General features: G+C 56.5%; 2 protein-coding genes across 2 annotated transcripts in view; both read left to right on the top strand.

The window, feature by feature from the left end:
• The window catches only part of CDC42EP4 (CDC42 effector protein 4), a 22,222-nt gene extending 20,408 nt beyond the window's left edge, over positions 1-1,814 (top strand). Inside the window, exon 3 of the mRNA XM_024760496.1 lies at positions 1-1,814. This exon is cut by the window's left edge and continues 25 nt beyond it. Within this exon, the coding sequence (XP_024616264.1) occupies positions 1-228 (228 nt within the window). The 3' untranslated portion in view covers positions 229-1,814.
• The window catches only part of CPSF4L (cleavage and polyadenylation specific factor 4 like), a 43,426-nt gene that overhangs the window by 20,540 nt on the left and 8,965 nt on the right, over positions 1-13,921 (top strand). The gene's annotated exons all lie outside the window — the stretch shown is intronic.

Below are 13,921 nucleotides of genomic sequence, written 5' to 3'. Positions count from 1 at the left end.
GAGGAGGGCTGGGCCGCCGGGGCCCCCAGCCCCGGCTCGGCCCGCAGCGGGGGCAGCAGCCACACCACGCGGGACAGCAGCTCCCTGTCCAGCTGCGCCTCGGGGGTCCTGGAGGAGCGCAGCCCCGCCTTCCGGGGGCCGGACCGGGCCCGGGCCGCTCTCCCGAGGCAGCCGGACCCCGAGTTCTCCTTCATGGACGAGGAGGAGGAGGACGAGATCCGAGTGTGAGGCCGGCTGGAGGTGGGGGCTCTTGGCTTTGTCTCCTCCCTGTGCCCCCAGCCCTGCAAGGTCAGCCAGGAGCTTGGCTGCGGGCCCCAGACAGACCCTGGACCTCATGGATAAGGGGCGCTGGCCGAGCCTGGGGGCCCTCGGAGGACTTGGAGCTGGCTCGGGTGCCTGACTGCTTTGCACAACCTGCCCTCCCTGAGCTCGTAGGACGGGGCAGTGTTCTCGCAGCAGGACTCGGCTTTCCTCTCCCGGCCTGCAGTGGATTTCCGCTGTCAACTTGAGTCGCTGCCACGTGCAGCGATAACAGGGCAGCCAGGGGCGGCCCAGGGGCGCGAGGGCTAAGGACACTTGACCTGCCTCTTTACTCCTGGCGTTTCTGTTGTGACCGGCGGTGGCCGCCGGAATAAACGCCCGTGACGGGTCACAAGTCCAGGCCCCTCCCAACCTCCATCCCCAGCTCCTGCACGGGGAGCCCCACAGAGGAAAGGCGGACCGAATGTGTACACTCAACGCGACCCCTTCCTCGGGGTGAGAACAAGATGCAGAACGGAAGGAAGGCCCCGGGGCATCTTGAATTTTCAAGAGGGGGCCCTTGCAGGATGACACTAGGACAGGCTGCAGCCCTTGCTCAGTCCCTCTGGGTTTGTTTGTGCTTGTTGTGTTTAAATCTTTTTAGAACGATACCAGGAACGTGTTTGTAGGCCTGCCACCAGAAGGGAAACGAATCCTTTTAGAAAACCTTTATACTAAGTGCTTCCAAACTTTATTTAGAACCGTATGGGGTGGAGGTCTGTGCGTGTCTGTCCTCGGCCCCCTCCCGCATAGCTATTAACAACAACAGTGTAGAAAATTTCTGGAAAATGATTATTAAATGCCATTCCTATAGGGAGATAAAACCTCTTTTGACTGGGTTGTTCAACCCCCGACTGACTACGTCCCTTTCCTTTCTCAGGCCTCTGCCAGCAGAGCCCCCTTCCCCACTTCTGAGTCAGTGGTCCTGAGGGTATAGGGTTGCCAGATTTAGCAACGAAACAAAACAAAAACCAGAATGCCGAGTTAAATTAGAGTTTGAGGCATGCAAAGGATGATTTCTTAGTGTAAGTATACCCCATGCCATGTTTGTAATACACTCATGCTAAAACATCAGTTGTTGTCTTTCTGAAATTCAGATTTCACTCTGCACCCTTAGAACCCCACCCAAGGGGATTGAGTGGAGGTTGGGTGCGAGCCCCCAGGATTCACGGATGATGATTTCTTCTGTCCTGGCAGCAGGCTGACTCCACCTTCTCCTGTCGCCTTGTAGCCAGTGGAGGGAGGGGGACGGACAGAACCGCCACGGGGTCCAGCCAGGGCTGGCGGCAGGTGTAGCTGCCCTAGCCTCCTGAGTTTTGCCAGATCTGGACTCAGACACCACCTTAGTTCTTGAAATGGGTGCGCACTGGTTCCCAGCCGTGCAGCCCCTGCCAGCTGCTGCCCTTGAAACCCATCTAGACAGCGGTCAGTTCCAGATTCTAAACTGTATATTTTTTTTTTCCGTGAAAATGTTAAAACAGCAAGGAAACATTAAAATAAAAGGCCTTACAGCATGCCTGGTGTCTGTCTCTGCTTTTTGTGGGGGAGGGGTGGATGGGAGTGAGGGTGCGGATTCAGGGTGCTGGGGCTGCCCGAGCCCCGACGGCACTCGGGAGCCTGAGGTGGCTTCTCTCTCTGTCTCTTTGGGACCTGCCCCTCCTGCACTACTCTCCAGCTTCTGGAAGGACAACGCCTCACGTGCCCATCAGCCTGGGCAGGCCCTTGTGGGCTCTGGGATTTGGTGTCCCGACTGCCACTTACCACTGGGGGCCCTCGGGCACTTAGTCATGCAGCCACTTTGTGCCTCATCCTCCCCATCTGTTAAATGGGCATCGTGCTGTTCTTACAGGGCTGGGCTGCAGACGCGGTCACTGCCGTGGTGTTTGCCAAGTTTTTTAAAATTTTATTTTATTTATTTATTTGGTTGCACCAGGTCTTAGTTGCGGCAGGCGGGCTCCTTAGTTTCGGCTCACCGGCTCCTTAGTTGCAGCACGTGGGCTCCTTAGTTGTGGCAGGCAGGCTCCTTAGTTGCGGTTCCAGGGCTCCTTTAGTTGCGGTTCGCCGGCTTCTTAGTTGGGGCACGCAGCCTCCTTAGTTGGTGGCATGCAAACTCTTAGTTGCGGCACGCATGTGGGATCTAGTTCCCTGACCAGGGATCGAACTCGAGCCCCCTACATTGGGAGCGCGGAGTCCTATCCACTTTGCAACCAGGGAAGTCCCCCAAGTTGTTATTAAACCGAGGGAGATGGTGGACCCGCGTGGGGCTGCAGCCGGGAAAGGTGCTGCCCTCCTTCCCCTCCTTCCTTTCACCGTCTGACCTGGAGAATCAACTTACAGGGGGTGTGGTCTCCGTTCAGCCTCGTGGCCCTGGTAGCTAGACTCTGGTGTCCCCATTTTATAGCAGAGATGTGCTCCAGAGGCCACATGGCCACCTTCTCCAAAGTCACCGAGTGGCAGAGTCAGAACGTTACTGATTCGAAACCCTTTCCACACTCACAGGCATCTCAAAAGCTTCTTTACTTGGGGAAGTGAGGAGGGGGTGTGTCAGCCCTGGGTGGGACCCGGGAACCCCTCCAGCCCCTGGTCCAGCTCCTCCCTCACCCCTTCCCCTCTGATGTGGGCGCGTCTCTAAGGAGAGAACGTCAGCCTGGCTGGGTCCGTCTCTGCCCCTGAAGCCCCTTGCATGCCCTCCTTTTCACCTGGGGGCCCCAGTGCAGCTGAGTTCCAGGAAACCCTGTCCCTCTCCGGGGGAGAAATTTGGGCATGTAGTCAGCCTCCTCCTGGGAAGCAATTAGAAGCATAATTAAAATGTCGCCCAGGTCCCTCTGTCCCTAGATTGGCTCATTAGAGGTAATGAGGGATGTGGCTAAGACAAGAGTTATGAGTAGGTGGGGTGGTGGCCCCGGGGGAGGGAGGGGGGATGGGCACACACCCAAGCCCAGCAGGAGTGATGCCCAGCAGGAGTGATGGGGTCCCCCAGCTCTAGGAGGAATGGAGAGAGAAATGCACTGTTCAGCAAGGCTCAGGGGCATGGTACCTGGGTGGGAGCTGTGCCTCCCAGACATAGTGTACCGCCCACTCCCCATTCCACCCACATCCACTCACCCAGATTCTTGAGGGTCTGGGAGCAGCCAGCCTCCCTGAGGCTGCAGACCTGCTTTTTGACTTGATGGGAAAGTGCTAGCTGTTTAGGGAGACCCAGGGGCTGGCTGGACCCACACTTTGGGAGCATGCTTTCTGACTGGGGGCTCAATGGGCACACCAGACAAGCATGGGATAACCAGGCAGGACGAGCCTAGCCACCAACTCTAACCTTGGTTTGCTGTGTGGACTTGGGCCAGTTATTTTCCCTCTCTGGGCGGCTTCAGTTTCTCCATCTTTACAGCTAGGCACTAGCTCAGTCATTTTCAGCTTTTTACCGGAAGTTCTGTTTGTCGTGAGGTACACAAACACACTGAACAAGAGCTTCCCTGGTTGGGGGCGGATCCTTTCTCCCTCCCCTTTGTCTCTGGGTTTTGCCGGAGAAGCCTAGGGCCCCCTCAGGGCACATCTTACCCTAAAGATGTTCTGTAGGGCCCCTTCTACCTCTGACAACTCAAAGCAAGAGCTGGGAACTCTTTCTGGGTAATCATTTAGTAATTTTAATTCAGATCGCAGCTAATACTTCCAAAAATGTGATGGGACCCCAAAACCTTCTGCTTCAGGCAAGGCTGCAGTCATGGCCCAAAGGTGCTCTGGGATGAGTCCCACCCTGGTCCAGCCATCACTGGGGTGTCTCCCCGCTGCCTCCCCAGCTCCTCAAGGGGTTCTGTTCTAATTTGTTGGGTACACGCTGTTCTGCACTGTTCACATGGTAAGGGCTGTGTGTTCTAGGACTGCCACTGGCCTACCGGGCTAGCAAGTGGAGGAGGTGGATACGGACCCACGCGCGGGCTCCAGAGCCCTTCCTTGCAATCACCGTCCCAATCTGGTGATGTCCACTTTGGGGCCCGGAATGGCCAGGCGGCGCCAGTGACCTGCTGGGCAGAGCAGTGCAGAGAGAGGCCGAGCTGACAGCCCTGCTGGGAGGGGTGTGCCCAAGAGAAAGGGGGGTGTGCTTCCTGCCAGGTGAGGCACTGGCAGCTCCAGGACCCTTTCAGCAGCTACTGCTGCTTTGCATCCAAAGGGCCCCGCAGGTAGTGCCAAGTTGCTGAGCAGAGCCGCCCCTGCCATTCCCAGGGTCACTCAGGGCTGGCCTCTGTCTCTGTCCACAGCCTCAGGGCCATGCTCCTGCTGGGGTCCAGGCTGGTCCCATAGGGCTCCCCTTCGACTCCATTCTCACACCCCAGCCACCCCCTCCTCTTCACCAGGGTTGCACCATGTTCTCAGAAGAAAGTGGACACAAGGGATAGGAAAGGAATAGAGGGGTTCAGGACACCTGCGGGAAGGGGGTTCTTAGGATCTTCACATTTTAGCATCCGGTTCACCACCAGCCTCCACCCATTTTACAGTTGGGAAGACAGAGGCTGGAGAAGGCGGCACTGGCTGAAGTCTGGTGAGTGGAGCAGAGCAGAGGCTGTGAGATGGACGGGGCTGGGTTGGCTCTGTGGCGTGACAGACGAGGGAAAGGCTGAGCCGGTAGACTGCGTGGGGCAGAGCTGGGAGTGCGGTCCTTGTCGGGGTGGCAGAGGGGGCGGGGTTGGCTATTTCAGGTGTGTGTGTGGCACCCCCACCCTTCCCCGGCTTACCTCGGCCTTCACACAGCAGCCTCCCAAGTGCCTGGACTCCACACTTGGGCGGGGACCCTTCCTGGCGCAGCGATAACCTGCATGCAAAGTATCCCTGGACCCCGGAGACCCTGAGTTAAGATGCAAGAAAGCGTGGATAAACAACAAGGTCCTACTCTATAGCACAGGGAACTATATCCCATCTCCTGGGATGAACGATAATGGAAATCATAATTTAAAAAAGAACGTCTCTATGTGTAAAACGGAGGCACTTTGCTGTACAGCAGAGACTGGCGCAGCACAGTAAACCAGCTCTACTTCAACAAAGAAAGAAAGAATTAAAAAAAAAAGACGCAGGAAAGCAAAGTTAGGAATAAAAGCAGGAGAGCTTGTCTCTCTACTTCCCCTTTGCAGGCTTCTCAAGGCCCTGTGGCTTCCTGCCAACAGCCAGATGGGAGACTGGGAAGAACGCTTTGGGGGAGGAAAGCTATTTGCAGGCAGATGGAGGTTGGAGGCTTTGCCTCTGAAGCCTGTTGCTCTTACACACGGAGCTTCTGTTCTCCAAGATGGAGACTCCCAGGAGAGGCAGGAGGAGCCAGGGAGAGCTGCCTTCCCGGCGGGACTCCAACCCTGAAATGAACTTGCTCTGTTAAAAAAATGCCCACCAAGGGCTTCCCTGGTGGCGCAGTGGTTAAGAATTTGCCTGCTAATGCAGGAGACACGGGTTCGAGCCCTGGCCCGGGAAGATCCCACATGCTGCGGAACAGCTAAGCCCGCGGGCCACAACTGCTGGGCCCGCGTGCCACAGCTACTGAAGCCCATGTGCCTGGAGCCTGAGCTCCGCAACAAGAGAAGCCACCGCGATGAGAAGCCCGCGCACCGCAGCGAAGAGTAGCCCCCGCTCGCCGCAACTAGAGAAAGCCCACACGCAGCAACAAAGACCCAACACGGCCAAAAATAAATAAATAAAATCAAATCTATCTTTAAAAAAAAAAAAAAATGCCCGCCAAGCCCACAGGGCTCTGCTGAATTTTGTTTTGTTTTGTTTTGTTTTGATTTGTTTTTACCCTGCTTTGTTCCAAACAGGATTGGAGGCAGCTTACAAAAATACTTAAAATACAGTAGGACAAAAAATAGATCAGAGAGAAAACAAGCCTTGAACAAACAGTACAATGAACCAAGAGTGTGGTACACAGAAATGTGCTCAAAGTGGACTGAAAATTGGGCTCTGAGCTTCCTATCAGTCAAAGCGAAAAGGGAAATCCACCCGTTACAAGACTCACGAAGTCTATGAGGTTGGAACAATCCCAGAAGAAGCTTTTTCTGACACTGAGGTCTGAGAGGGATCCCTGTGAGATCTCTGAAGGGGACAGGGGTGGGGTCCCAGTCAGTGTCTTCAAAACAGTCTCATAACAGATAAGGTCATGCAAACCCCATGAAGGTGCATTTCCGCTCAGGGTAAATCAAAGACTTGATGCCAGGGTGCAGATCAAGAAAACCAACTCTATGGAGGGTCAGACCCAAGCCATCCTAGTCATTCATCCAAGAGATGCAATTTATTTATTTATTTACGGCTGCGTTGGGCCTTCGTTGCTGCGCGCGGGCTTTCTCTAGTTGCGGCGAGCGGGGGCTACTCTTCGTTGAGGTGTATGGGCTTCTCACTGCGGTGGCTTCTCTTGCTGTGGAGCACGGGCTCTAGGTGCGCAGGCTTCAGTAGTTGTGGTGCATGGGTTCAGTAGTTGCGGCTCGCAGGCTTCAGTAGTTGTGGTGCATGGGCTCAGTAGTTGCGGCTCGCAGGCTTTAGAGCGCAGGCTAGAGCTTAGTTGTGGCACACAGGCTTAGTTGCTCTGTGGCATGTGGGATCTTCCCGGACCAGACCTCGAACCCGTGTGTTACTATGTGGGTATTATTTGAGAAGCAGCCACACGGAGATGGCTTTCTAATTTCTCATCCTGGGGTCAGAGTGAGGAGTGTGTTGAGAAGGTGGTCCCACTGTGTGATGGTATTAGGAGACGGGGCCTTGGGGAGGTGATTAAGTTTAGATGAGGTCATGAGGGTGGGGCCCCCATGATGAATTAGTGTCTTTATAAGAAGAGGAAGAGAGACCAGAACGTTCTCTATCTGCCATGTGAGGACACAGTGAGAAGGCAGCCCTCTGCAAGCCAGGAAGAAAGCCTTCACCAAAAGCCAGCCACGCTGGTACCTGCATCTTGGACTTCCAGCCTTCCAAACTGAGAGAACTAAATATTTACTGTTTATGCCCCGTCTGTGGGCCCTGAGCTGACTGAGACAGTGGGTGAGTCCCCACGTGCTTGGAACTGTTCATCGAGATGGGGAGTCGTGGGCCAGAGATGGAATTCAAAGCCAAGCCAAGGAGCGAGAGCAAGGGCAGCTGGATGGATTTGATGAACACCCAACAGGAGGGAAGGTCAGGGTGGGCGAGCTTCTCCCCCGGGGCCCTGCCGTATCCCCTGCCCCCCACCCAGGGGCCAGGGTGGTTTGTCCAGGCAGGGAGCGGGGAGGAGTTGCCCTCTGCTTGCCTGCTCCTGCCACCCACACCCGCTGGGCTTTGTACACAGCGTGGGCACCATTGACTCCCTGTCAACAGTCAGTCCCTGGAGGGTTTTTCCATCTGTACCCTGTCTGTGTGCCTTGTGACCCAAGAATCATTTAGAGATAACAGAGCAGAGGGCAGTCTTTCGTGATGAAAATGGACTTTTTCTTCCCAACTCCATTGACCCAAAGGCAGGTCAAACCTGTGACCTTGACCCCAATCCATCACAGTGAGTGCACCAGGCCGGGGCAGGGAGAACTAATCCATCGCGGTGTCGGCAACCAGCTGGTGGCCTGTGTTCTAGAAAAACCTTCCCCTCCTCCTCCAAGTGAGGGTGAGGGGCTCATGCACCCCAGGAGGTACACAGGACCATTCACCGGGACGCAGGAATAGATATTAGAACTTTGCTCATAATTATGGTTTATCTTGACTTTCTACCCTGAGCAGACCCAGTGCTGCCAGCTCCTTCTGTGACTCCCAAGGCCTCAGAGTCAAGGCCCTTCCCAAGCCCCCAGCTCCTTGAACCTCTTTCAACAGCCGACCTGCCAGATTCAGCCCTGCAGAACCAGAAGCGGTTTCCCAAATGCACTGCTGCTGCTGGGAACATTGTCCTTTACCACCTTGACAACGCTCTACCTGTCACAGCTGTGTTTCTCGTCCTCGCAGAAACCTGGTCTTGCCATCCAGGTGAGAGCTAAGTGGTCTTGTAAGTAGTTCTGCAAATGCCCCTGTGTCCCACATCGTAGCATTCAGCTGCCTGTCTATCGGTGGCTTTCCCCTCTGTCTTCATTTCCTGATTGTTACTGTACCAAATTACTACAACTTTACTAGCTTGAGACAACACAAACGTATTGTCTTATAATTCTGGAGGTCAGAAAGGGCCTTCACCGAGCTAAAATCATGGTGTTGGCAGGTGTGCTTTCCTTCTGCATGTTCTAGGGGAGAATTTGTTTCCTTGCCTCTTCCAGCTTCTGGAGGCGCCTGCATTCCTTGCTTCATGGTTCCACCTTCCATCTTCAAAGCCAGCAGTGTAGTATCTTCAAACCTCAATCTCGGGACTTCCCTGGTGGCGCAGTGGTTAAGAATCCGCCTGCCAACGCAGGGGACACGGGTTCGAGCCCTGGTCCAGGAAGATCCCACATGCCGCGGAGCAACTAAGCCCGTGCGCCACAACTACTGAGCCTGCGCTCTAGAGCCCGTGAGCCACAACTACTGAGCCCGTGAGCCACAACTACTGAAGCCCGTGTGCCTAGAGCCCGTGCTCCGCAACAGAGAAGCCACCGCAATGAGAAGCCCGCGCACCGCAACGAAGAGTAGCTCCCGCTCGCCGCAACTAGAGAAAGCCCGCGCGCAGCAACAAAGACCCAACACAGCCAAAAATAGATAAATAAATAAATTTATATTTTAAAAAATCTCAACCTCTCTCTCTCTCTCTCAGTGGAGGAGAAAAGCTACTAGGACACCCCTGGGCCGAGACTGACCCCCTTGAGCCCAAAACGGCCTGTCTCCTTGACTCTCTGGCTAGAAATATGATCCACGTGCCCACTGATAGGCCCGGGCACAGTCTCAGGCCTCAGGGGTCTTGGTCGTCTCACCAGCCTGGCAAGGGGTGGGGCCCTTTCCTGCACCGCAGCTTGGTCAGCTGGAAGGAGCTTGGCTTTGGGGTCATGCAGACCGAGCTGATGGTCTTTGGGAAGCTCGGGTAAGCCACCGAGCCTTGGTTTTCTCGACTGTAGAAGAGAAAGAAGAATGCCTCTTTCTGGGGTTTCGTGGGAATTAGAGAGAATGCAGTGTACATGGTGACACTCCCCTGATGAAGTCCTAGTAATTAGGAGCAATGGTTGGGAGTCTAGGTCCCCATTCCGACATCTACTGGCTGTGTGAGCTTTAAGCAGTTGCTTCACCCCTCCGGGACTTGGTTTCTTTATCCGTAAAATGGGTAGAAGCAACTTGAGTGGTTGCAGTGAGGACCAGAGGAGGCCCTGATGAGAAATGTGGGCAGGGTCATTTGTCCTGTTACTGGGCCCATGCCCCTAGGGAAGAGGGATGCCTTTTCCAGAGTAGAGTTTCTAGAACCACCGGACTCCCAGAGGCCAAGCTCCCGGGCAAAGACAGAGCAGGACCATCCCAGCTGCTGGACCTCCCTGCCCTGCACTTCAAGTGGCTACTGGGAGGCCAACAGCTGTCCCCGCCAAGTGGCATCTTGGGCACAAAGAGCAGTGGAGGGGGCAGGGCACGCTGGCTCATTGTTCCTGGGCCAGAGCAGCAGCTGTGGGTCACCCGGGGCTCCTCTGACCTCCGGCCCCTCCCAGCAGCTCTCCAGCGGCAGGCCCGTCCCTACGGGACTTAGAGCGGCCCCTCCAGCGGCCCCTGGACAGCATGGAGTCCCCTGCCCCTCACAGCACCTTTTATCAGCGGCCTGAAGGAAGAATACATTTGGAGAAGGGGTGGCCCCATGGACCCAGGGGCGGACACCTGGGGCCTTGAGTACCAGCTCATACTTCACGGCACGTACCTCCGGTGTCAGGCTTCCGCGTGGACTTCTCACTAACCTCAGCCCCCCAGGGAGGTCACATGTGGGTCCCATTTTACTGATGCAGAATCTGGAGCTCAGAGGGGTGATTAAATGACTGGCCTGGGGTGGCAGACTGGGGACAGGCAGGACCAGGATGTGAACCCCGATCTGTCTGATGCCAGCCCGCCCCTTTTCCACCAACTCAGGTCCCGAGTGGGGAGTGAGGCAGATGCATGGGGACGGGGTGGAGGGGGCGTGGCCGCACTCCGCTCAGAAAAGCACTGGCTGGGACTGATCCATGGCTGGGCCAGGCGGGATGACCTCGGCCAGTTCCAGGCAGCCAGAGAATTCCAGAGCTCCCTGCACCCACTGCTTTTCAGAGCTGTGCATTTATAAAGGGAAGGGAGCTGGGGAATGATGATTCGGGAAATCTGAAGCCGGAGATAAACGAGAACCTCACAATGATGGTGATGAAAAATTCACGCCACTGTTTGTGCAAGTGATTTGTGCGTCCACTTCGCAGCCATGAATTAATGAGAAATGAAAACACAAATGCTCGGGACCGGCTGCAGGGCGCAGAAAAGCGGATGGGGAGGTTCCAGAGGGGACACCCCAGAGGCGGGCCCCCTGCTCCCAGGCCGGCCCCTCCTCCAGGCATTGCCAGGGTTCCTCTGGCCTGGGGCTCGCTTTGTGTCTTGGCACAATGAGGGTGATGGTCCATTTGGGAGCCGTGAGGAAGGAGTATAAATGGGGGGTGTCAGGTGGGCAGCTCCCCCGGTTCTGAGAGAGACAGAGGAGAAGCAAAGTGCCTGGGAGGTGGGAGACCCAGATCCGATTCTGATGCTCATTAGCTGTGGGACCTTGGCAATCACCCAACTTCTCTGCATTTTTACTTGCTCATCTGTGAAAGGGGTGAGGACTTCCGAAACTCAGTTTCCAAGTGGGAAGGTGTATTCGTTTCCTCAGGCCGCTATAACAAATGGCCACAAAGGTGGTGGCTTAAAGCAATAGAAATTTACTCTCAAAATTGAGGTGTCATAGTTTGGTGTCTTCTAGAGCCTCTTTTTTTTTTTTTTTAATATTTATTTGGCTGCGCTGGGTCTCAGTTGCAGCATGCGGGATCTTCATTGCCCGCGTGCGGGATGTTTAGTTGCGGCACGCAGACTCTCAGTTGTGGCACGTGGGATCTAGTTCCCTGACCAGGGATCAAAGCCCGGCCCCCTGCATTGGGAGCGTGGCGTCTTAGCCACTGGACCACCAGGGAAGTCCCCCTTCTGAGGCTCTGAGGGAGGAGTGGCCTGTGCCTCTCTCCTGGCTTCTGGTGAGGGCGGCCTCGGTAGCGGCCTGTGGGGTCCCTCGGTAGCTCTACACCTCCAGTCTCCTCCCATCTTTGCGAGGCTTCTCCTCTGGGGCTCTTCTGTATCTCAGCGTCTCCGATCTCCCTGTCTTTTCTCTTATAAGGGCACCAGTCACGGGTTCAGGACTCACCAGAATTCCAGGATGATCTCACCTTGAGATCCTTAACTTAATTGCATCTGCAAAGACCCAGTTTCCAAATAAGGTCACGTTCACAGGTACCAGGGGTCAGGACTTGGTGTATCATCCTGGGGGAGACAAGTCAACCCACTACAGAAGGTATTTTGGGGAAGCAAAAACCATGCATGTGGGCCCACTCGCCGCAACTAGAGAAAGCCTGAGCGCAGCAACCAAGACCCAACGCAGCCAAAAAAAAAAAAAAACATGCACGCAAGACGCTGCAACTCTATGGCAAATAAACAGTGAGGTAGCAGGAGGAGGGAGTCCCTGCATGCCACACCCTGTGCATACCTTCTGGGACGGGAGCCCGCGTTGGGCGTGGGACCCTGGCTGGGAGAGGAGGGGAGCTGCCAGGTTGGGTGTGGATGGAGGGCGGGGTCTCCATGGGGCCTCCTTCCTTCTCCGCCCTCCTGATGAACTCTACGGGCCACCAAGGTGCTGAGAGGCACCTCCGCTGATGTCTCCGGGGCTATAATTCTTATTTTTTATCATCACTAAGTGGTCTCCCCACACTCCATTCTTCAGGGTGCTGTGTGCTGCTCTCCTAGCCCCACAGGGGCTCCCCGCTGGCTTCGTGATCATAACCGAGCCCTGAAAGGCACTCTGGCTTCGAGGCCTTACTTCCTTCTCCAAGTCTTGTCCCCACACTGCCCTTCTCTAAACCCACGCTTCGACCGAACCAAACCCTTGCCCGTGCCCCCGCCCTGCCACGTTGCTTCGTGGCCCCTTGCTTCCACACCTCTGGCCCCTCCTCCGCAACACTGCCACCCGTCTCTCCTCCGAGAGCCCTCCCCGCCACCCGTCCCTGCCCCTGCACAATGAGCTCCCCTCTCGGCATTTGTCCCTCTGCTACCAACACCTGCCGTGGTACAACCGTGCTGGTGAAAGTCTCCCCCACTTGACTGGGCCATCCCTGAAGGGAGAGACACAGTCCTTTGTTTTGGGGTCCCCGGTTCCTGGCACAGAGATGCTCTGGGATGTTTATGGAAGGAAATCACCAAGAGACCTGGGTTTGACTTATCATCATTACCACCTTCCCAACCACGTGCCCTTGGCCTTGCTGGGCCTCCATGCTCTCACGTAGCTGCCCCCTGCCAGGTTGGCGGGAAGGAGCCTGACATGAGCCCGTGTCCACAGATGAAGGTGTTTTGGAGACTAATCAATGTACCTGAAAAGAGCCAAAGAAGCAAGGCCGCCTACCCCAGGGACCCTCTGCCCCTCTGCCTCCCTGGGGTGCAGTTGGAGGGAGCTCCCAGCTTCGGGAGATTCCGGGATCCCTTCCCTGCCCCTCCCAGCCCCGCCTGGGCTCCAGGTGTCTATCTCTCCGGCCGGCCGTCTTCTTTCCTGATCCAGGGTTCAAAAGAACGAGTGTGGGAGCCGCAGCCAGGCGGAAACAAAAGCCAGCAGGCCCCCTCTTGCTGGCCCGGCCGCAGGCCTACAGGGCGCGGCCCGCCTCGCCCTGCTGCGTCCAGGAAGGAGGGCGCTTGGATTGTGGGCATCGCCCCCCAGCAACTCTGAAACCTCAGCTCGGTCGGCAGGGAAGGCCTGCTGGGGGCCAGAGCAGGGGGAGGGGGAAGCCTGCCCCAGTTAGAGCCCGCAGATGCTCTTTGGAAAGCCTTTTCCGACGTCCCCAGCCTTGGGGGCAGGGGTGGTGTAATGATGATAAAACAACATTTGCACAGAGATTTCGTTTACAAAGCACTTTCTCAGGGGTGGGAGGCGCCGGGGTAGCGGGTGGAGCCCGGGCTGCGAGGCCGCGGCCTCCGGTTGGTCTCACCTCCTCCCCACCCCCCGGCCCAGCACGGGATCGTGTGCGCGGTAAACAAAGCGCTATTCATCCCGCTGTTTCCGAGTCCTCTGGAGTCGGTCCTTTTCCCTCTCTCCCGTGAAGAGCTCACTCTGGCTTGTCACTCAGGCCAGAGGAGGGGCGTCAGGAGTCCCAGACGGAGGGGTGGGCTGGGGCCTGATTGAAGGGAAATGCGGGGGCCGAGGGGGGCTCCCTCCTTCTGCACCGCTCGCCCCGCCCCCAGGCCCTCCGGCTCCCAGGCGCCAGCTCGCGCGAATCCAGAAGACTCAGCGCAGCCTCGCCGGGGCTGGGTTGTGCAACTCTCCTCGCAGCTCACCTGTGGCTGTGTCTTTACATTAAAAGTACGCTCAGGGCACACGGGTTCGTGCCCCGGTCCGGGAAGATCCCACATGCCGCGGAGCGGCTGGGCCCGTGAGCCGTGGCCGCTGAGCCTGCGCGTCCGGAGCCTGTGCTCCGCAACGGGAGAGGCCGCAGCGCTGAGAGGCCCGCGTACCGCAAAAAAA

Source organism: Neophocaena asiaeorientalis, unplaced genomic scaffold (genome assembly GCF_003031525.2).
Source record: "Neophocaena asiaeorientalis asiaeorientalis breed wild unplaced genomic scaffold, Neophocaena_asiaeorientalis_V1.1 scaffold30, whole genome shotgun sequence".
Classification (NCBI taxonomy): Eukaryota; Metazoa; Chordata; class Mammalia; order Artiodactyla; family Phocoenidae; genus Neophocaena; species Neophocaena asiaeorientalis.
Note: the sequence above shows the minus strand (reverse complement) of the source record. Positions and strands in the feature narration are given on the sequence as shown.